Raw genomic sequence first — 23,480 nt, 5'->3', positions numbered from 1 at the left:
CCATGTGGTAGAGACACACCGGTTTTCCAAATGGGAAAAAGTTTCACAATATTCCTACAAGCAACATTGCTACAGAAATGAACCTTTTTTATTTATTTTTCAGTTACCTGAGCTGACCTATGGTGACAAAAATAGAAGATATGGGCATCAGTCTCCTTTGGGTTTGGAGTGGCTGCCCTCAATATGAGCAAGCCTCCATTTCAACACTTCATCCAACTTCCTGTATTTATTACACATTAAAAATGTGTTCATCGAAAACAGGACAGAGTGGAATACAGGAAATACATTTTCCTCATGTTGACACACACCTGGGAGTTGGTTAACCTTATTTCAATATTACAAATGTAATTAAGGATTTATCAAATACCTCAATATATGCCAACTTTAAGGCCTACTCCCACTGAACCCAATTTGTTCTGCAACAAATTGTTAAAACAAAATGAAGACCTCTTTAAACAGAAGCCAACATGCATAAAGTACATTTCCTACTGAGTAGATCTTGGTAGATCTGCATTCTTCTACCAACAGAGACAAAATTCCATAAATACTTAAAAAGAATATTTAGCAGCGGCACAGCAAAATCAGTTTGTTTTAATTCACAAACAAATGAATCCTTTGGAGGATCCTTTCAAATACCTCCAAGGAGGTCAAACTTACTTGTGGTAGTCATGACTCATTTTATTATGCCAGAGAATTCCTAATGAAAGCACTAACAAACTCGCTAAGCGGAAATTGAGCTCAATCATACATTTTCTTGTTATTCCCATCCCTACTAATGAATCTCTTTGGACACAGATACAAGCTGTTGGAGTCAGAGAAGAAGATGTGGGTCTGTATTCACAAAGCTTCTCAAACTACAGGAGCAGATTTAGGATTTGATCACCTCCTGCCAATGCTGCCTTTTGTCTCTATATGACCGAGCACAGAACTGATCCGAGAGCAGCCCGGGAGACTCCGAGACGCTTTGTAAATGCGGACCCTGAGACCGGAAGGATAGCAAGAACCGCCACCGCAGAGCTACGCTAGGTCACTGGATACAGTACCTCCTTATGAGTGAGCTCCAGCCAGGCGGTATAGAGATGGACGCGCAGCACCCCACTGGAGTCCAGCAGGTGCAGGCTGTCCTGCGTAGACCACGGGAGAGAAAGCGACGATTAGAATGTATGATGAAGCCCTTCAACCCCACAGATGTTGAAAGCCCTTTTAAAGTAGCAGCAGACGCTAGTATCATCCCCAAAAGCACTATAACATTTAACAGAGATGTCTGTGTGCTATAAAACCGGCTTACTAACACAACCGCGGGCTAAAGACTTGGTCTGATTGCTTAGTCCAACCCAAGTTAAGTTCCATTTACTTCCCCTTATGTTTTTGTTTCCATGTTTAGTCATCAAAAGCTGTGTAATCAAACAATCCAGTAATAAACAGATTGATAGCCCAATCGGATTGAAATGCCGTCATGTAAATCTCTGACTGAGCTTTTGATCTGATCATGTAGCTTTTCTCTGATTGAAATTTGACTTTCTTGAATTAAAAACCTTGAGCATATGCTAAATGTTGTGATGTGTATGTTTATGCAGGCATTTTAATGTGCATTTTAATTTACGAACAGGTAAGTAGAGGTCAGTATGGAACTGGTCAGAATTTGCTACATAATTACTGAAAAATACATTTTTAGTTGGGTCACTAAGTTCTAATGACAAACATGCTACAGATGCTATTTATGTTATCGATTAGATTTAGATGTATTGGTTTTATACCAGTTACACACTACAAAAAATCCATTTTTGGGGGGATTATCAGGTGCATGCATCCAAAACAAAGAAAATTGGTGTCAAATAAACTTGTTCTGCTAGGAAAGGTTTAGCATGAATGCACATTCAAAATCAAGTGAAATGAGTGACATGGATAAATTAAATAATACCAAATTATTCTCAAAAAAGGGTAACCAGTTTACTCATTCATAAATGTTTGACACCTGTCATATCTTACTGTGGTATAACATGCACCCTTTATTTTTTCATGGTGCATCTGATTCACTACACTTGAATTTATGACTCAAGTAACTAATTGTATTATGTGTGTATATGGAAAAAATATATATATAAGGAATGGTAAATTCCACAAAATTAATATTTTCCAGCATCTATAGTTCATGACCTCCCAGTAAACCTGCCTGTTTCCGTTACACCCATCCATCCGTAGGCTAAATTAAATGTGAGCTTGCTCTCTTTATGACCTGCAAGCAGCTTGCATGCCTTTAAACCCTAAATCCAATACAGTGCAATTGTCTTTATTAGGCAAACTAGACTGTTCAGGGCAAGTTATTAAGCATGTTAAAACAGAGGAGGGTTTATTTTTTACAAGATTATTATGGGCCTAAAGACTGCTGCCCTGTTAAGCTGCTTTGTGAACCACTGTGCTTTGATCTCATTCTTAAAAGTGACTTAGAAATGAAGCCAAGTTGAACTGAATTCAGGTTTTCTGGACCAGGTTTATGTTTTTATTTAATACATAATGATGCACACATGAAGTTCATTGGTTTTACAAAATAGCAATGCCACAAACGACATTGATTTGTCCATTAATAAGTATTAAAATTAATCATCATAAACTATTCTCTGCATATAAAAATATCTTGCATTGTCTGAACATCTGAAACTCATAAGCTATAGAGTTATATAATAGTTAGAGTTATATAGGGATGTCTGGGAATTTAGATTAGTGTCTGTGATATATATCCAGCATGTAATGAGCACTGGAATCCAGTTCTAAGCTGCAGGAAAATTGAAACGTCTGAAATTAACTGTGAGAACTGCAACATGTGCAGTCACTGTAAATACAGAAGCACGCAGAGATTTGAAGTTGGATTCCAAAAGTCTGACAACAGTCGTTACACTAGCATACTCTAATAATCATAAATTATACATTGCACTACCTTTTGGGTTGGTTTTTTAATTCTGCTCAACCAAGACTGTATATATTTGATGAAACATACAGTAAAATAGTAATATATATATATATATATATATATATATATATATATATATATATATATATATAAACATAATACCATAAATATTATTATTATGTAAAAACAACCAACCTCTATTTTAATATGTTTAAAAATGTAAATTATACATGATCCTTCAGAAATCCTTCTATTTGGCTTATTTGGCACGTGACTGTTACACCATCTTGGTCACATCACAATGCATTCCAAGACTACCTTCTCTTAAAACAATCATAGGTATCATAAAAATATTTGATCTTGCCTAAAAATTCCCATTTTTAATGGTCAAATGTTGGTTTACACTGTTTAAATGCAAATTTGTAAATAAAAAAATTACCTCACTCTTCAACCTCGTAAGTAAAATAGAACTTTTTAATCTATTCGCACACCATCAGACAGATCGATTGCAGTCATACTGATAACAGAACCCACCCACGCCTCTTTAGCAAAACTTAAAAACAGACACAGTGAAGCCATATTCTTTCAAATGTGTCAGATTGCAATTCTCAATATTGCCACAAGGGATGCTATATCCGGCATTAACACGGATTGTCTTTTTCTGTGGTCAGTTTTGTCTTTCAAGTCTGTTTGAAAAAGTTTGCCCAGCAAATGGGTTCAAGTTAGTCAACATTTCTCTTAAATTCTTATTGGGAAAACATTGAAGTTAACATTTAAGTCACATTACATAGCGTCACACATTTTTTTTCTGATGCACTATCCGTTTTGAAATAAATGTATTTGCAGTGTTCTTTGACACAGCGTAAACTCTACTATGTAGCCGCCCACAGGCTTTTATATATTCACCCTCTGACCCCATAAATGAAGCACTCGGCATTAGGTATGAGTAAGACACTTTGTCTTTCTATAAATTCTTTTAAGTGCAGCGGTACCTTAAAAGGTTGTGAAAGTATGAGCAGATTCCATCTGAAATCCTCTGAAATCCCAACAGACCTTTCTCTGGTGCTGTGTGGAGGTGATAATCAGGGAAAGCATTAACTGATTGTGGAGGAATGTCTTTAGATCTGGACAGTATACCCACTCCTGACAGTTCCCACACTCCACGAGACATGGCTCGAGACAGTTTCACCTCCAGCTCCAAACGTGACAATACTGTTGGTTATTCTCACAGAGACTGGCTCTCCTGTGCCAATGTGTGTGTGTTTAAACAATTCACTATGGTAAATCACTGCGCACACTCGACAACAGCTGCAGGCTGTCACACACTTGCTGCATCTCTGGCCTCCCTGTGACTTTTTACTGTGTGTGTGTGTGTGTGTGTTGGAAGCAGGTGGAGTATTTTTGACATAGCGATGTGTGAGCACTCCCTCTTGGCTGGTGGTCTAACACCTTTTAGGCACTCACAATGAGTTCTGTTTATATAGTGTGCCTTGTAAACTAGTGTGTGTTCCATCAATAGCAACTCTTCAAACTAGTATGTGCTCAATCACAACAAAAAAGCAAATACTGCATAACAAATAGTATACTGCATAGGGAACAATTTACACTGCATACTAAACTAGATTTGTTTGGTGCTTAAATGGGTCCAAAACTCTATCCCATTGAGTAGTGGTGCAATGTGTGGCTGCCAAGTCCAGATGCTTTGAAAATCACAAAAATCCCAGGATTTTCTGTACCATTCGTGTTTGTAGTACAAACACCCATAATTTAATATGCAGTTTGCATGTTCTCAAATGCATGTTCCAAAAACCAATAATAATTGAGTTAAAAATTTCTTAAACTAGCTCAAACAAGCTGCCATGCTTCAAAACACACCTAACCATCATATGCATTTTTTTTTGTTTTTTCAGCAGGGTTATAAAGAACTTAAAGATCCAACAATATACTAGTCTGAAATATCTTCATCAACTAATGCCATTGCAGAAACTGCATTAGCCTCTATGACATTCTCACTTGAAATTCAAGACCTCATCATTGTTTTCCTCCCCAACTACTGCTCACTTTATACGAGTACAAGGATATGCTTGAAGAATACGTGGAAAACAATCTTTAAAGAAGGATTATGAAACTCAAGTTGGAGTCTCTTACAAGCAGGAAGACTTCTGGCACATTACAATGGCATATTCAGTTACTGATGTTCTGGGCTTGGAAGAGTCGAGAATCACAAGGACGGCTAAATAAAGATGACTATGTCTAATTGTGTTTTTGAAGCTTTACATGAATCTTGTGGCCTCCAGTTAGCAGATTGTCCTTCTGAGATAGATCAACTCTAGTCGTAATCTCTTAGTGGAAGAGTAAGCAATGCATGCAAAAACATGCTAGTAGGTGCATTTAGACTTAATTATGCTATGTCGTGCTAACATGCTATTGCCTTTGGGTGTGGAAGCATTTGAAAACAATCTCCAGTTGGTTGAAACGCAATGCAAGTCAAACATTGAGAATCTGATAACTGCTATTAAATAATCTTCCTCAGGTCAGATGCAAGTTGAAAGTAAGAAAACCACCGTGGGAACAAACAACAACTATAATTTGTACTGTTTTTCCAGGATAAGAGAGAATCTTCAGTAACAACTTAGTTCCAACATTTAAAAGGATTACCTTGTTGTAGTAGTGAAGCTGAACCGAATGCCACTGGCCGTCGCTAACTCCTCCTGGTATAAAAGGTGCGACAGTTGTTTTAGCCTCACCTTGAAGAGAAAGACAAGAAACAAAAATATTAAGTTGAATGATGAGATAAAGGCATAAGCATTGTATATATAAACTACAGTAAATAATATCAAATATCCAAGAGTTTGTTTTGGTATACAGTAAAGGTGTTCCTTGTATAATGTTTGGCTTTGTCACCTCTGATCCAGTATGAAGTCACTTTGTGGCTACTGCACAAAGCTGCTAACATAACAACTATTAATCATCTTTAGATATTCTCTCTCATCAATGGAGTTCATTCAAAGGGCAAGGAAACAAACATGTACATTGGGTTTAGAGGAATATTTACTCAAGGCTGGAGCCCATACTGGTATTCAAAAAGACTCAGTAAATAACAACCAATCATTGTAGCCTCATTGATGAACAATTGCAACATCATCTAAGTTATAGATTAATAAGCTATATATTAATTTATTGCCTTTGTTTATTTCCCTTGCTCCCTTTAATCACTGAAAAACTAAGAATGGTGGGCCAGACTACTGAAATGTTCAAAAGAACAGTTTTAGTACAAATGTCATGGGTTACAGCATATAAAACAGGCTCCACAGCATGACACAGCATTGTTCTCTTTGTCTGGGAAAGATTTATATGTGCTATAAGATCATCAGTCCCATTATAGGGCTGTGCTCATCTTGTGTTATTTATAACCACCTGTGAGCTAAAGTGTGTGTGTCAGTGTGTGTGTGTCTTACTCTACACATGCATAGACACATTTAGAAAGACCATCTGGGTCACTGCATAGCCTCATTATGGTTCGGACACTTTAGAACTTATAAATCTTTTATCGTAAACAAATAAAGAAATTCTCTCTCTAAGTAACACATGGCTACACAAACAAGCTGTTTAACTTAGCATGTTGTCACTTCATGTTACCACATATTTTCAACGCTACTGTCTGCTGTCCCAGGAGTGAATTTGACATACAGTCAGCAACAAACTCTATATGAATACACAAAAGCATATGTGACTGCTTGGCCAACATATTGGAAGTGCATGGTCCTTTTGTACATGCTTAAGGTGTGTTGCTATTGTTGTAACAGACTTCAGTACTCGAGGGGACGATAAAGTTACCTCCATATGTCTGTGCCATTAAACTGATGGTTATTATTCATGCAGCTAGCTGTAAACATGTTGACAATTTAGCTAACTTTATCTAACCTGCTCTGTAAAACCCTCCTAAAATTTTTACTCTGCCATAACAGCAGACTATTAACTATGACTTTGCCTCAATTAACTCATAATTACTCCTTTGAAAGGTAGTTGTTAAGTTTAGGTATTGGGTAGAATTGGGAATGTAGAATATGGTTATGCAGAATATGTGCTTTATAAGTACTAATAAATAGCCAACATGCTAGTAATATGCATGCTAATTAGCAACAAGTTAATAGTGAGAATTGCTCCCAATACTAAAGTGTTACCGGCTTCTCAATCGTAACAATGGTAGGACTATAATACCTGCTGAGAAGGTGAGTTGAATCTGTTCATCAATGATCTCCACAGCTATGAAGTCGTGTTTCTCGTTAAAACGACCGTTGTAGAGAAGAAGGGCGTTTCTCTCTCTTGTGGCAAACCTGGACAGAAAAAAAAATTATTATCCAAACAACCAGAACTACAGGTTTTATTGAATGTGCGCAATACCCCTCATAAATCTTTAAATCTATCAAGGTTTGAGTGCACTTTCCATTTGTTAGAATTCAAGACCTAAACCGATAGAGCTACAAGAAACTTCCAAGCCAGACAGAAGAAATAACATCTATTAATCAAGAGAGGAAAAGAAAAAAATCAGAGGGGAAGTAAACGTAAGGCCAGTGGTCAAGAAACAGGAAGTGGTTCCTCTGCCCTGGGCGGCACATCCCACCTCTATCATGCCTGGGCCGTGGCACAGAGGGCAGAAGAGTCAGAGACCAGCTGCTCTACAGGAAGATGATATAAATAAAGAAAAACACTGATAGTGCTCTCTCAACACGTAGCCCTTCCTGTTTTTACTCAGAACAGGAGCCCAAATATTTCTCTAGTGACCCTATCTCAACATTTGCTTCTTAATAAATCAGATTCTTCATTTTTTACTTTACAACGGTTTTAAACAAATTATCCATATGTTTTTCTAGCTTTATAAATCCAACAGCTAATAGGCTAAAATAAATTATACAGAAAGAGCAAAATTGGTTTGAGCTTGACATCAGGCTTATCCATGTATGACCCAGAATGAGTATAAGATAAGTCCAGGCATGCCGCCCAGCCAGACAGAGCTCAAGGGCTCCTTATGCAACCTCTTCAACAAATTACACTTTACAGCATGCAAAGCTTCTGGCAGATGTGTCAGTGTAACAGAAAGGTAAACAGGGGTATGACACAGAGGTCATGAACAATTTTCTTGTCAATTATAGACCATCACTTACATGAAGGAGACAGTGAAGTGGAATCTCTGTCTCAGGCCTCGGAAGGTAATGAAGGACTGTCCGGGAAAGCTGCGTGTTGTCATCTCACAGAAAGGTTTCTCATACTCTCCAGAGGGGCAGTTGCATGTGAAGCCGCCCACTAGCAGGTTGACACACTCACCTCCATTTTTACATACCCCGGGGACACAGCGACCAGAACGGGCATCTATTTCACAGTTCTCACCTGCATTGGATTATCAGAAGTAAAGTAAACCTGTGAACTGAAAGTTAAATAATCAAGGTGTACAGAATTACTTGAAAATTACAGGCTGGTGGGTTACATAAGGGGCTTCTGCAACACGTAGTTCTAGGAATTCATTTATAGTAACTAGCCAGCAGGGTGGTTCGCAGAGAACCAATTCCCCCCTCTGGCCATTTTCCTTGTTGTATTGGCACTGGCATCAGGAATTCTGGAGAAGCAGATATTGACATGTTTATGTGCGGAATTTATTTACAGTGAATAGAGGATGCCATGATCGGAGCTGTTTTTGTTATGTGTCATGGGATTTGTGATAACGCAGATGGAATGTAAATTTATGTGAAAAATCTGACAAGATTTCCTATGACAACTTGCAGTGTAACACAACCATGCAGACAACAGATAGCTGTTTTCCATGTTTGTGGAGTGGACTAAATATGTTTACATTGATTTTTAAAAATGTTAGCTACAGCCTATTTTTTGTATGCGTTTGGCCAATCAGTGTACACTTACATCACTGGGAGTTCTCATAATACTGTTTTAGACTCTACTTTGAAGTAGCAACTCATTTAGTTCCCCCAAACTGAGTTCCTAGAACTAAAACCATTCTTGGTTCCTGTGGTGCGAAAACACCAAAAAGCTCATACTTTCGCCGATAATTCTAGGAACTATGATAAGGTTCCTCCAGTGCAAAAGCACCTATTGGTACTAAATTCTACAGGTCAATGGCCCTGCAGCACTGGATTTTAAGAGCCGTGCTATACTGGCCTTATTTCAAAGTTTCAGTCCTGACTTAGTCTCAGCTTTCCATACGGAAGCACTTGACAATTCAAGAGTTCCTTTATGGCACCACCAATTCCGTTACTGAAGATGGACACATAGCTCATGCAGTGTTATATATCAGCCATTATCCAGACAAGATCTGGACAAAGGGTGTTTATGTGTGGTGGGGGAACAGGATGGCAGTGCCTGTGCCTGTAATGACCCCTGATTTCCTTGGGATAATCTTTCTCTTGGAGGGAAATAGACAGATCGATTTACCTCTAATGTGAGAAAGCTAGAAAAGGATAGATGTTGACAGGCAGGCTGTCAACACCATCATAATGGATGCAGAATATCTGGAGTTGAACTGTGACCTTCAAAGTTCTGAGGGAGATGATTAGAGGGGTAATTGGCCTTGATAAAGAAGGGGGAGGTGGTCAGGAATGGCAGAGGAGCCTCCGAATTGGAGGCTGATCAGATATAGCTGTGCAAGTCCTTCATGTTAGACACAAACTTTATTTGACATAGTAAGATATTTTCTCAAGACTTAATAAGTCTTTCACAGGTGGAAACACCATTCCACTTGTTTGTCCACCTGTGACATAGACAACCATACTTCTGGTTCTGAAGGCAGTTGCTCTTGTGGTTTCCCTATTTGTGGTTTACCCTATATGACTGACAGTTCTATTATAGTTTCCTCAGCATTCCTCCAGCTCCTGACAAAACACTGCTCCCTAACCACAAACCACTCTACCCACACCATATTCCTGCAAGTGTACAGACTAAACACACAAATGCAATATGCCATAAAACAGTGGTGCTCAATCCTGCTCCTGGAGATCAATCTACCTGTAGAGTTCCATTCCAACCCTTATCGGACACTCCTGTGTGTAGTCATCAAATGTTTTTGAAGATTGAAATGAGCTAATTCAGTTGTGTTTGATCAGGGTTAGTGCTGAACTTTACAGGAAGGTAGATCTCCAGGAACAGAACTGGGCACCACTGTCATAAAATGTTTTGTAAACTCACCTGTAAAGTCCTCTAGACACTCGCAGCTGTACCCTCCTTCTCGACTGCGGCAGCGGCCGTTGTTGCGGCATGGACCTGAGTAGCACAGGTCAATTTCAGTCTCACAGTAGTCACCGGTAAAGCCAGCCGGACAACGGCATCGCAGGCCATTAATTGGATGGATTGGTCTGAAGAGAACAGTATCAGAGGCTATGAAAGGTGGAGAGCTATCAAACTTTAATACAGAGATGCATTTCATGTAGTTCTCGCAAGGTTCCCGCAGGCAGATGTTGTCATCAAATGGAAGGACATTTTGGCTGGAGATTTTCTGTAACAGAGTTCGGTTCAGGTAGATTTGCTCCTGAAGTTCTTCCAAAGGAAAGTAGCGATCAGGAGCTCCTCCAGGAAGCAAGGCTGAGAAGGTGACATTGAGGATGTTTCCGCTGACATCTGTGTCGTTCTGGACGTTGAAGATGAAAACTCCTTCTCGACTAGTTGAGAGGACCGCAGCCACACCTTCAGCAAATAGAGAGAGTAGCGGTGATAGGAAGCGTTCCTGGGACATGTTCTCCAGACGGACAGTAATGCTGTTCGTTAGCATCTCGTCAGTGATGATGGCCACACGGAGAGTACAGAAGGCCGTCACTTGGTGGATACCATCTAAAAATTACAAAAACAACCACCTGTTAATAAATCAGTTTTAAATTCCATGAAAACACAACCTGCCTCTAGTCTTAGAATGCTGGAATTTTGAAATGCTTCAGGTATTCTCTTTTCACACTAAGAAAGTCTAAATACTGTTTTGGGTTGGAGAAGAAAGCATGTTAACAGACAGGATTACTACAAAGTTGCACCACAATTAGACAGATAATTGGTATCTTGCTTCAGGAAACAAACTCATCTGCTCTGTTGGAACTAATGCCATAACAACCTCAGAAATGATAAAAACTTGACAACCGTAAAACACTGTAAATGCTTTCTTCCTCAAAAGTACAAAAAGGTTTGGAATACTTATTATGGGATTGTACATGACTTTAACTACTGAGTTTTCAGGATAGGACAGTTGCTTCCACATTGTTGATTCAAACCGTATATCACTGAGGTTAATGGGCAGTTGAATTGCTTAGCAACATACAACAATCCTTTATGCAACACTTGCCATACTTTTGCTACACTTACAGCACAAGTGTATTTTCTTATTTTGCTTGTAACATTACATTGTAAAACTCACTAATTTCCAAATCAAAGTTAAAGTGATAGTATTTAACCTCATGTAGTTTTAAACCTAAATTACTTTCTTCTGTAAAACACAAAAATAATTGAATATTGTTTCAACTGTGTTTTTTTTCTTCTTCACAAAGTGTACAAATATAACACACATAATAATAAAGTAATAACACTGCACTACATTACAAAGTTGCCTTGATTATTGCCTGTGATAACATAGTATAGATAAAATAGTCAAGTTCCGATTTAAGCAGTCTTAAGTTGCATAGCCATACATCTGATCTGAATCTCACAATTTTCACATGAAGAGGATGGATTTGACAGGAAGCTCCCACAAGTACCACACTGGCTGTTCTGTTTTGCCAAGGGAACAACTGCATAACAGGTGGTATATCCAATTAATACCCCCGGCAAAACAATGTGGCTAAGACCTTTCAAATATGGAGGTTTCGTGTGTCTTTTGGCTGAGTTATGTGCCTCTAAATTATATTACCGCCATAAATCACAAGAGAAGGGGGTGTGGGACAGTCACCATTCCCAGTAAATGGGTCACATTCCCAACTCTGTCTGGTATGTAGTGCTTTTTTTTTGTCCACTTAAGTTGTGCAGGATGACATAAGCACACTGACTATAAGTTGTAGGCTGAACTTGATACAGTTTGTTCATTGATTACATGTCTAATTCAATCTAATTCAATCAGATTTATGGTTGTTCTCTTTAGGCTTTTGTTTCAAATGAGCAAGAGTTTGGTTGTGATATCTGAGCATCAAAATGCTAATGAAAGCATCTGCTGGCACCTGGCCTAACAAAACAGTAATATCATATTTACTAGTTTTTGTGCTGTTTTGAGTTGAAAGATGGATGTAACAAATAGGTATTTTCTCTCAGGGTGGGGGGTGTGTTTTTAAACACTGTATTATCATCGACATCACCAGCAGCTCTTGCTCTGATTCCAAACTACACAAAAATAATTCAAAGTCATCGGAAATTTTCACTAGATTTCTTCTAAAGAATGTTTGTTTTCTTAGTTTAACCCACTCGCTACATTAAAATATATGTATATATGTAAAATAAATGTATGAAGTTTTGTACAAAAGTACAAAAAAGGAATGTGTTTTCCTGATTTTTTCCCCCACCTGACATTGCAGAGAGGTATATTTTTAGTCAGTCAGCTGCTCACTTAGTATCAATGTAAAGTTCTGTTGCTGTCAATAACCAGGCAAAGGCCTGGTTGACTTTAAATGTGATATTAAATAACACACTAGACGAACTTTACATGTGTATGTCAGTAAATAAATAAAAATAAATGTACTTCTTTACAGCATGACAATGTATATTTCTTCATCAATCACAGTCTATAAAAGTACAAATTCATTAAACATGATAAGACAAATCGGAAATAAGCACTGATTAGATAATTAACTTTAGGAGGCTGCAACAAACTGCCTCAGTATGATAACCTTTATTATTATACACACATACCCATAAACATTCAGATAAACTAAATGAATTGAATTTAATAGCGTTAGTGTGGTGAACGTTGATGTTTAACTTGAAGTTGTTAAGTGCGAGATATGCCTCACACTTCATCTTATCACAGGTATCGGAAAAAAGCCATGAATATTCCAGCATGCCCGCTGTTGTCAAAATGATTGACAATGGTTTCTTCCTCTTGGACCGGTGTCTTGTGTAACTCAAGCTGACTAATGTAATTACACCAAGAACATGGGATAACAAACTCTGCCATTTGCATTCCCACTCATTATCCACACCGGTCCAAGAGCCGTGACCTAACACAAACAGGACAGAGGGGCAGTGCAGTGTGTTTCAGAGCGCGTCAGGGGTGGTTTGGCAAGAATTGAGTTTTCCTCTTTTGGCAAAGGATGACTAAACAACTGGTATGCAAGATAAGAAAACCCTCATTGCTCATCCTAAAAAGCTTCACTTGATTTGTGGTTAAAATAATTCAGAATCAGGGATATTTCTATAGATGTTCCTGTCTCAAATTAGGCATAGTAAACAAGTGCAGTCTTTCATTACAAGATGCTGTCCAGAGCAACAATGTTAAAAACACATCTTTAAACGAGTGTAGCTGTTATAGCTGAGGTACACATCTTCAGGAGCCAATAAAAAACAGTTTCTGTGCCAATGTGACCGTCAGCATTCTACAGCCCTCCCTCAAGTTCAAATGTTTGAATCATAACAAAGGAAGCAACACTGAGCCAATAACACTTGAGGATCCCGCCCATGAATCCCTCCCATCTCTACAACTCAGTGACCTGCTTTAGGTGCGATGAGTCAAAACCATGTGACTTTCTATTGTCTTGCTCTAATAAATACACACACTCATACTCCGGGTGTGAATTGTTATGTATCCTGCTGTATGAAATTACAATACTTTCTGTTATTATCTTTTTTATGTGTAATACAAATAAACTAGTAAATCAAATATTGCAATTGACTGCCATGTTTCTGCATTTTTATATTAAAAAAAACTTGTAAATCGAAATGTAAATGTGCAGTCATATGATAATACATTTTTCCATGGTTTCTGTGCCACTGCATTTGCTGAGAATTAAACATGGACACTCTTATCAAAAGTGACTCACACAAAAGGAACACAACAAGCGATTTGTCCTAGACAAGCTGTAAAATGAGAAGTGCTACAATGCAAAGACAGGCTAGATTAGAGCGGAAGAAAGACATATCGAAAGTATAAGAATTGTTATTTACTGTATGTATTTAGCTGAGCTTTTTGCAGACACAAAATCTGACATTTTCTGAGATGGCCCATTATGAGAATTCCTACACTGGAATATAACTGCTTTCCTTAATATAAAAATAGCACAGTTAACAATGAAACAGTGATTTCTAGAAAAGTGGAGAATGTGAGGGGACTTAAAAGATGGTATATAAGATCAGTCCGGAAGCAGGTGCGAACAGGTGAAATGCTGAAGGTGATCTCCATACGGGCCCCTCAGACTACTCTAAAAACCTGCATCTGTCTCTACATGCACCCCTGGCATGAGAATCGCAATGAGTTATGGGAAACGATGACCTGATGAATATTGATAAGGTTGTATTCAATTAAGTACTAAGAAAAAGCTAATATTTACTATACAAAGATTGTGCATACATACTAAAATGTATGTTAAATTACAGTCAAAATGGCCCTTACAGGGACGTACAATTGGGACAGTGGCTAGGCGTAGAGGGTTCTCAGTGGTATAAAGCCATGAATGAGACTCGCATTTCTTTCTGTTGGTACTTTGCACAGTACTCAAGGTGTTTCAAATAAAAACACGCCTCAGAGTCATTGATTAACTGGAATAATGACTCTGAGAGAGGGGAAAAAAAAACATTCTTGGCCTTCCAGAAAACGACCCTGGCTGTAATTTTCTTTGTCAAGAGAAATTAATCAGTTTTTGTGATAAGGACTTCACTTGTCATTGCCAAGCTTTTGTTGACAAAGGGTTAGATAGATGAGGTTGCTTTTATGCAAGGTTTTGAGGGCCATGTTCAGACATGTTTGTGGTTGTTGTGTTTGGGGTGGTTCTTTCTCTCTCACACACACACAAAAACTCAAATTTCACACCTTATCCCGTCTCTGAACCCCTCTGACCCTCACTGCAGGGAATATGAGGGCAAGAGGTTGTTAGTTGTACTCTGTGTTACCATCGGCCAGATGGGACCAGGCGTCTAATGAATGGGAAAAACGAGATTACTACTCATTGACATCATCACCACCTCTTGTTGTTTCAAAACCAACAGATGGAGCAGAGTGGAGGACGAATGCATTGAGAGTCAAAAGGCTATTGATTGTTGGTGGAGACGCTTCTGGAAGTTACAGAGCAATTATAGGGCGGTGCGTCTCTCAATTGTTCTACAGGCAGTTTTCGCAGAAGTAAATTCACGATTCGGATGATCATGAGGCTGTGAGTGACACAAGTGCAATCCATTTATAGGGCCACATTTGTGAAACATAAGAGGTACACATTTCTTAGTAAATCCTTTGTAAAGTCATTGTTAAAAGAACAAGAAGATTTTATTTTAAAATGCTTTCAGTAAAAAGAAAGCATTTTAAAATAATTCAGCAATAATTTATCCAACAGTCACTATTTACTATGATGTTTTGTTTAGTTTTTTACATGTAAATCTACATTTATTCTGAAACGATTTCCATGAGAATGGTCCTACAAGCAATTAATTGTAATTTTTGTTTTCTGAAAGAATGGATTTACAAACAATTTACACAACAATGCGTTTTAAAATTGTACTCAATTTTGGTCTTACAAATTATTTATAACAATTTATATTAACAATAGTTCTGTATTCTGGACTTAATGTGAAAATGCTTTTTTGTAGAAATCAGTTAAATTACGAAAATTAGGCCTAGTGAATTTATTAGGGATATACTGAAAGTTCGGCAACAACAATTATTAGGTCGAAAATAAAAGACAGAATAAATTGCACTGAACAATGACATGATACCATCAAATAGAGGCACGTACTATGTCATGTCATTGATGAGAAGAGGAAGGGCTGGTTGTTGCTCGTTACTGTATATTGACTGAATATTGATCATGAAATGAAAAAAATTTGTTTTCTAATACACGCACAAATTGCATGTATTTAAACAACACTTTACAAGCGTGTGGCATTGCGACTCAAACTTCAAAGCGCGAGGAAAATCTGTGCTTAAACAGTGAATTTTTACAAGGCATGTGGAAATGCAATTTATGTTTTACAACAACTGCTTGTGTTTTCTAAAATAAAGATTAACATGGTGTAATGTTCAGTGTCAATGTACAATGTAGTGTTAGTCTTTTAAAAGTTGAAAGAGTGAAACATGTTCCAAAAAATAAATAAAAATAAATCATTTGTACAACATAAACTGTACAATTTCAGTTGAACAACTTGTTAATTTGCTTCAAATTAACTAGAGTATCTAGTCTAACTAAAGTCTATTACTGTCAATCTCCCTAAACATTTAAGAACTGCTGCCATTTAACATATCAGGGTAATCCAGCACCGATAAGGGAGTCTGGGTGTAGATGTCTGCTATGACAGCTCTAAGGAGAGAGGGATGAAAGATAGATAGTGGAGGAAAGAGATGATGAGCCAGAATAAAGTGCAGGCGCCTACAGTAGCCACAAGCAGGCTCAGTTCCCATAGAGGCACACTTGAGTTTTGAGAGAGTGCTTCACGCCGACTTTGAAAACTCTCTTGTTTGTACATCAAGAGTGGGTGACAGTAGGGACACATTGCTGCCAAAGGTAGTCTTGTCTTCTCAACATCCTCGAAACACAGCGAGGGCGGCTGGAGTCATGGTGTCTTTTCCTGTTCCACTCACCATTAAAAACGATGCATGCCTCTGCTTGGCTTGCTGGGATTAGTCGGCTCTCACAGGAACACACTTTAGAGAAGGGCCGCATGCACACAAAAGACTTTATTCATCTTGGGGAAGAGGGAGGAGGTGGGCACCCTGTAACAGGTGGAATTACAATACAGACCTGGGCGCAGTGGGAACAGTCCTGGAGTGCAGGGGGTGGGTTGATTTCAAAGTAGACTCTGTTTACTGTACATACTACTGAAAGGGATTTTCACTCGTTAGTCTAGTGTTCAGATGGATTTTCAGTAGTTAACAGTGTTCAGACTACTAAGCTGAATTTTATCAACCAGCTATGTGTTCAGACTGCTTAAACCGCTTCAGTATTTAATTTAGCATTCAGAATACTGACATAATTTTTCTGTAATTAAACTAGGGTTCAGTGGAATGTATATTAGTAGTTAGATTTCAGACTACTGAAATGAATTTTTACTGGTTATTGTTCAAACTACTAAGTTGGATCTTCAGTTAAGACTACAAAAAGCAGTTAGCAATGCTTTCAAAATACTGAAATTAATTTTGCTATATAGCTGTCAGACTGAACTGTATTTTCAGTAGTTAATCAGGTTCCCAGACTACTAAAAATAGATTTTTACTTGTTAGTCTATTGTTCAAACTACAAAAATATATTTTTTAAAATATAACATATATTGATGTTTAGATGATAAAAGTAATTTTCAGTACCTTCAGACTACTGAAACTGGTTCAGTACTTTAGTGTTCACAAATTAATTTTCAGAACTTAAACTAGCGTTCAATTTTGCTACCAGATTACTGAAATTGATTTTCACCAGTTAGTCTAGTGTTCAGACTACTAAACTAAATTTTGGTGGTCAGTTACATGTTCAGACTGCTTAATCTTATTCAGTATTCAATTTAGCATTCGGAATATTGACATTAATTAAACTAGGGTTCAGTAAAATTTATATTAGTAGTAAATTTAGCTTTCAAACTGCTAAAATAAAAAAATTCAGGAATTATTCTAGTGTTCTGCAGACGGACTACTGAAATAGATTTTGGATTAACTGAATCTTAGTAGTTGGTATAAAGTTTTGAATTTTCAGTATTCTGTCTAGAGTTAGTTAAGCTTTGAGACTACTAAACTTGATTAAGTAGTTAATTTCATATTCAGACTGCTAAATTGAATTTTAACCTGAACTGATTTTTTTTAGTAGTCACTTTAGCTTCCAGACTATTAAAAAATGGATTTGTAGTCTAACAGACTACTGGAATGGGTTTTCAGTAGTCTATATTTGAAACAGGCTCATTATAATTATGGTACACTGCACCAACCTGTTTTGTTCAGCATGTTATGACAACATGATACAACCCTTTGGATAAGTATTTCTCATGGACTAACGTTACTCATTCCTAAAAAAGACAAATCAAACAGCACTTCACTTTTTACATTCACTTTCTATTTCTCTTTTTTTTCTACCACAAATAAAATGAGGACACAGTCAACTTTCACTGATCCTGTAAAACTGCTCAAGTTCTCAGTCTCTTTTAGCATGCAATGAGAAGATGAAAGGTACTATTGGGTCCCATTTAATGCGTCTCTTTAAGGAACCAATAGTTTGATTGCTTCTAGATTCTTCATCTGTCCCTTTGTCATTGTTGACAGACTGTTCTTACTGAGTTGTTCCTCTGCACAACAGATCACATCAAGATAGAGGCACACAGTGGTCCTCTTTGTGCATTAGTGGAAAGGTTTTAGAGGACTGGGACTAGGAAATTCCATCTTTATTGAGTTAAATGTGAGTGTCATGTTCATTTTCTATTGAATCAGACCAAGTTTGATGGTGAGCGGCATACAGTCTTCATCTAATGAGGGTTAAACAACAGTCCCCATCCATATTACAAAATATTTTAAAAGACTCATTCTCTAAACACATCCCAAAATCAGACGGAGAAACATAATCAAAATTCTCATCGAGACAAATGCATGATAAAATGTGAATTAAATATTCAGTGAGACCCAAACTAAACATTACAATGTAATGCACAATGAAATGCTTAAATTAACATCCAACAAACTTTATACATTTTTACCATAGTATAAGGAAAACTTATAACTTAGGTTATAAATATTCTATCCATTAACATCTTGTCGCTTCCAAACCAGAGGTATCTACAAAACCAGGACTTTTCACCTAACCAAGCAGAACGAATTCAGATTATAAAGGGCCAGAGGTCAACGACCAGCAACATGAGAACAGTCACCGGACACTCATTCCTATATGCCATTTTCATACATGCCACCTTATTCAGCTCTTAAGCACCAAGAACAATCCTGACTCATTTTACTGATAAAACATTATCTCCAAAATCACGCCAACACAGTCACCTACCATGAATACATTGCTCCTGCAGGTTTCCTGTTAGAGTCGTCTGGCCTCTGCTCAGGCAAAGAACACTACAGATTACTGGAATGCTGACGGTGATTTGAAATCAGATATTGAAAAATCAAATACGCAGCTGGCCTGTTGAAACGCTCAGCAGGTGATACAGTAGGCTGGCATGCGGTGATACATACATGCCCTCAGGCAATAAACTCATCGATGTGACACTGAGGTAAAAGCACCAGACTGAATCATAACAAAGCAACACATGTCAATATAAAAGCGCCAGTGAGGCCTATCAGTATTTCAGTAAGAGAAATGCACTGGAAACAAGACATAAACTAAATGTGCCTATTGTAAAGTTGTAAACATTGGCATTAATAATTTCCTTTATATTATATAAGGGAGACGTGATACAGAGGGATTCTCATATCTAAAGGTTATTTAGCACCCAGGTACTTGTGTTTATCAGAGCGTCCGTCTGCAGTCGAGTGCTCAGATACTGACAGGGCTCTGGCTCAGTCTGCAGTGGACATGAACACGCTTCTTTGTTTCTGTGAGCTCTGTGGGCAGGGAACCGATGATAACCCATGTATCGTGGGATGCTTACATGAGTTTGAGCAAGGCATATGCAAAAGATGAAAATGACAATGTCAGAAGAGACCAACAACAGTAATTCAAATTACAACTAAAATATATTACTGTAAAACATTCTAAAATAGTAAGACGTTATACGAAGACCCGTGTACTAAAATATAGTTATTATACCAATAATTAAGGCCAAAAGTATTAGTACTGCAGTACCAAATGGATACTAAAATAAATCAAATAAAATACATTTTATTTTACTCAAATTTTATTTTAATTTATTTTATTTTAGCAAGTTGGCTAGCAAGTTAAATTGCGATTTTCAGCTTTTGGCTGAAAGCTAAACAAGGTGAGATGAAGAGCTGCTATAACATCCATTAACGTCATATTTTTAACATCTATAAAGTAGGCTATATATTGAGAGCTGTGAGCCTAGATGTGATTTCATCTCTGTGAAGTTGTTTAGAAAAATGTTTCTTATATTTACAGTATACTCCGCAGTATTGAAATCTACTGCCAAAGACACTCCTTTGTTAAGCAAGGGGTTTTTTGCACCATAAATCTTTAACCTGCAAAGAGCTGGCGGTGATAACTGCGAGAAGATCTGAAGAAACTCCTCGCACAGGTAGAAGACAACATGTGGCAACAAGGCCCAACTTCAAGAGCATTTTACAATGAACAGAGGCAGTAATTCACCTCAAAAGAAAACCATCTTTTTGTCTTTCAGTGCTTTTCTATGAAGTGACAGAGCAAAAGTCTTCAAACCTTAACTGGGCTAAACACTTGAGTGATTAATAGCACTACTCAAAGAATCCACCAGTTAAAGAGAAGGCAGAACAGAGCATAGGAGTGTATTAGAAGTGTAAGGAATGCTCTCATCTTCCTGGTCCTCAACAGAGTGGTGCCCCTAATAAGAACAAAAGCCAGACAGACCTCATAAATGAGTGAATGATGGCACGTTCCTGATGGATTTGTGTGATACTTCCTGAATTCTTTCTTCAATTAAGAATGCAACAGTTCTCCTGCCTTAGGAAGGAGTAGCACGGGAGCATTGGATATCTTTACTCCTGCTACGCTGAACTGATTCACTTTTACACAGCAATAAAGCATTTTACAAGCATCATATAATCATTTGTTTGTGTATTTAAGTGCAACATTAAAACTAAAATTGTAGCTGTAATTGTGGTCGTCCAAAAATTTTGATTTTGCCAATTTAATCGTATTTAAAATCCGTTTCCATCTGATATTAAGATGTGTTTTCATTAATCCAATCACAAGTGATAAGGGGTGCGTACTGTTTCTACCTGGTATTAAAATGCACTTCAAATGCGTCTTCTATGACCACTTCTGTCTGGATGTTTTCCTTATACTATGGTTTTTATGTGTATGCTAGAGTATGTGTACAGTGTAAGTGTACCTGTTGTTTCATAGTTGAAAAAGAAACCAATGTTATATTTTAGAAAATGATGATAACATATGTCAAGAACTCAGATTTAAACTGTGTCAGAACTAATTCATCTTGTTATGTCAGATAACTTTGATAGAAAGGTATGTAATGAATTGGTTTGAATAGCTTTCAGCTGTTAACTTTAAGTGTTCCCGTAGCTCAAGTGGTAGAGCATTATGTTAGCAAGCGCAAGGTTGGGGGTTCGAATCCCAGGGAACACATGTTAGGAGAATAATTGTTAGCCTGAATGCAATGTAAGTTGCTTTTAGCGTCTACTAAATGCATAAATGTAAATGTTAAGTATACAATTAGATAATAACGATTTAAATTAGTTCAGTTTGTGGTGTAAAAAGGTCACATTAGAAAAAAAACACTTAAGCGAAACATGTTCAGGTCAAATTGTCTGAATAATTTTTGGTTCCACATTTTAATAAATTTTACTTGTAGTCCACAGTATGAACAATTTCTGGGTAAAATATGTCACGGTTTACTTTATTCTGCTATCCTCACTTACATAAATGAATTATAGTGTCCTGCACCCACTAGTAAAAAAAACAAATTAACAAATTACATCTGGTGTCTGAATAATTATTTTGGTTTTAAAAGGGCTAGTAAGTAGGCAACTACTTAAAATCTTGCTTTTTATTACTGAAATCACAAATCACCCTCCAACATGTCACTACTGGGCCTAATTAGCAAGCTAGTCTTCCTGTAAAAACATCCAACTGGCCCAATAAAATCTCAGGAAAGAACAGCATATGTGTGCAAGCAAAGAATCCTTAGCGCTTCGCTGTGGTCTGGTGAAAAATAAAATGCACCTGGCTTGCCCTGCAGTGCCTCTTCTTGGCCTTAATCCCCCCAGATCCCCCCACTCGAAACCACTGTGTTGAAATCTTTGTTCTTCTCTCAGAGGGGTGGTAAATCTATGGGTGTGGGGGGCTTAGATGGATGTCTGCTGCCATGATGGTGAATTGGGTTTACGGCGCTCCACAGGAGTAAAGCACCAGATAAAATAGAGAAAGAGGCCAAGCCAAAACTCAATTAAAACATCAAAACCTGAAACCGAGCCGCAGGACAATAGTTATAAGAGCACTACTGGAACTTTTTCAGATATCTGCTGAATATACATTCAAAGATGAATATGCACACAGAAATATAAAACGTATTGGGTATTGATAAAGATTTCCAAATTAGATTCATTCCTTCACCCTGCAAAGAGCTAGTAGCAATTACTAACACTGTTTCTACTTTGGATGCGTGACAAAATCAAGGAGAACCCATTATAATTAGTGGTACTCTCTATATCGGATGTGGCACAGTGCAAGACATAAACAGTAAACTGATGCCCGATGTATTTCTGATGCACTCCACATGCTTGTGCAACTTCCGACAACAGTACAAACGGATTTGGAACTTTCCCTTTGATGCTTTCAGTGTAGACAGCATCAAGCTGTTGTTGCATGGTCCGATGAATTCTGATGTATTTCCTGATTGCATCACAACTTTCTTAATTAATGTATAACTAATTTAGATATTTCAGCTCAATCCCTGTCCAGGCAAAATAAAACGTTTGCAACAAAATTATGTGTATGCGGACAGTGGTAACTGCTGGTGCTGTGATTAATTAGGTATGAAAACTATTATGAACACACTCATGCAGTCATTGGTTCATATTTTACATCGTTTCCGAGGTGGACAACAGAGATTATATAGGAATGCAAGGTATGTTGTATAACTTCTTCATCTAGACTACAAAGAGCAAATTATACAAGCACAAATCACGATATTCTGCAAGAATACATCAGAAACAACCAATAACACTGAATGTCTCTCATGGCAGCGTTCCCACTGCTTCTAATAAAGAGTTCAGCAGTGGACGAAGTACATCGTTAAACAGTTTATGGGCGGTGTTTTTCACAACAGGCCGAGGGCAACCGAATAACAGAGAGCCAATAATAAATGTGTGCTCGTAACGGCTATGGAAATGGCTCCACGTTGCCTACTGATTCAGCTGCGTTTTTTCAAATGTACACAAGTTCCTACTTTCCCCTGGCAACGCTTTTTTCTCCTTTTGAAAAGCGCCAACCATCCGGGGGCTGGTAACTAAGCACCCTGTTTATCAGTAACCAGGCTTAACAATGTCCGTAACCAAACACCACTGTGGCAAGAGAGAGAATTTTAAAGAGAAAAGGAGAGAGAGAGAGAAAGAGAGAGAGAGAGAGAGAGAGAGAGAGAGAGAGAGAGAGAGAGAGAGAGATCTTATGACATTGCAACCGATACACTTGGCACTAAGAGTCATGAGGAGGTACATGGGTGGTTGACTTTGAAGACGAAACCTAACTTTCTAACTACTAGGCAGGAAATGTTCTATACGTACACTACACATCAACATATGCGACCCTGGACC

The 23,480-nt window shown here is 37.7% G+C and overlaps 1 protein-coding gene across 5 annotated transcripts in view; it reads right to left on the bottom strand.

Annotated features, from left to right (window-relative positions):
* Positions 1–23,480, bottom strand: part of celsr1a (cadherin EGF LAG seven-pass G-type receptor 1a) — an 81,880-nt gene that overhangs the window by 39,928 nt on the left and 18,472 nt on the right. For 4 of the 5 annotated variants that reach the window (XM_059511494.1, XM_059511492.1, XM_059511493.1 and 1 more), the window contains exons 2-6: positions 10,103–10,741; positions 8,074–8,296; positions 7,130–7,245; positions 5,567–5,655; positions 1,044–1,124 (exon numbers count right to left, since the gene is read on the bottom strand). In XM_059511494.1, coding sequence (XP_059367477.1) covers positions 1,044–1,124; positions 5,567–5,655; positions 7,130–7,245; positions 8,074–8,296; positions 10,103–10,741 — 1,148 coding nt within the window. The remainder of the gene's footprint in view (positions 1–1,043; positions 1,125–5,566; positions 5,656–7,129; positions 7,246–8,073; positions 8,297–10,102; positions 10,742–23,480) is intronic. The other variant, XM_059511497.1, reaches the window with a different exon arrangement.

This window comes from Carassius carassius, chromosome 26 (genome assembly GCF_963082965.1).
Source record: "Carassius carassius chromosome 26, fCarCar2.1, whole genome shotgun sequence".
In the NCBI taxonomy this organism is placed as follows: Eukaryota; Metazoa; Chordata; class Actinopteri; order Cypriniformes; family Cyprinidae; genus Carassius; species Carassius carassius.
Note: the sequence above shows the minus strand (reverse complement) of the source record. Positions and strands in the feature narration are given on the sequence as shown.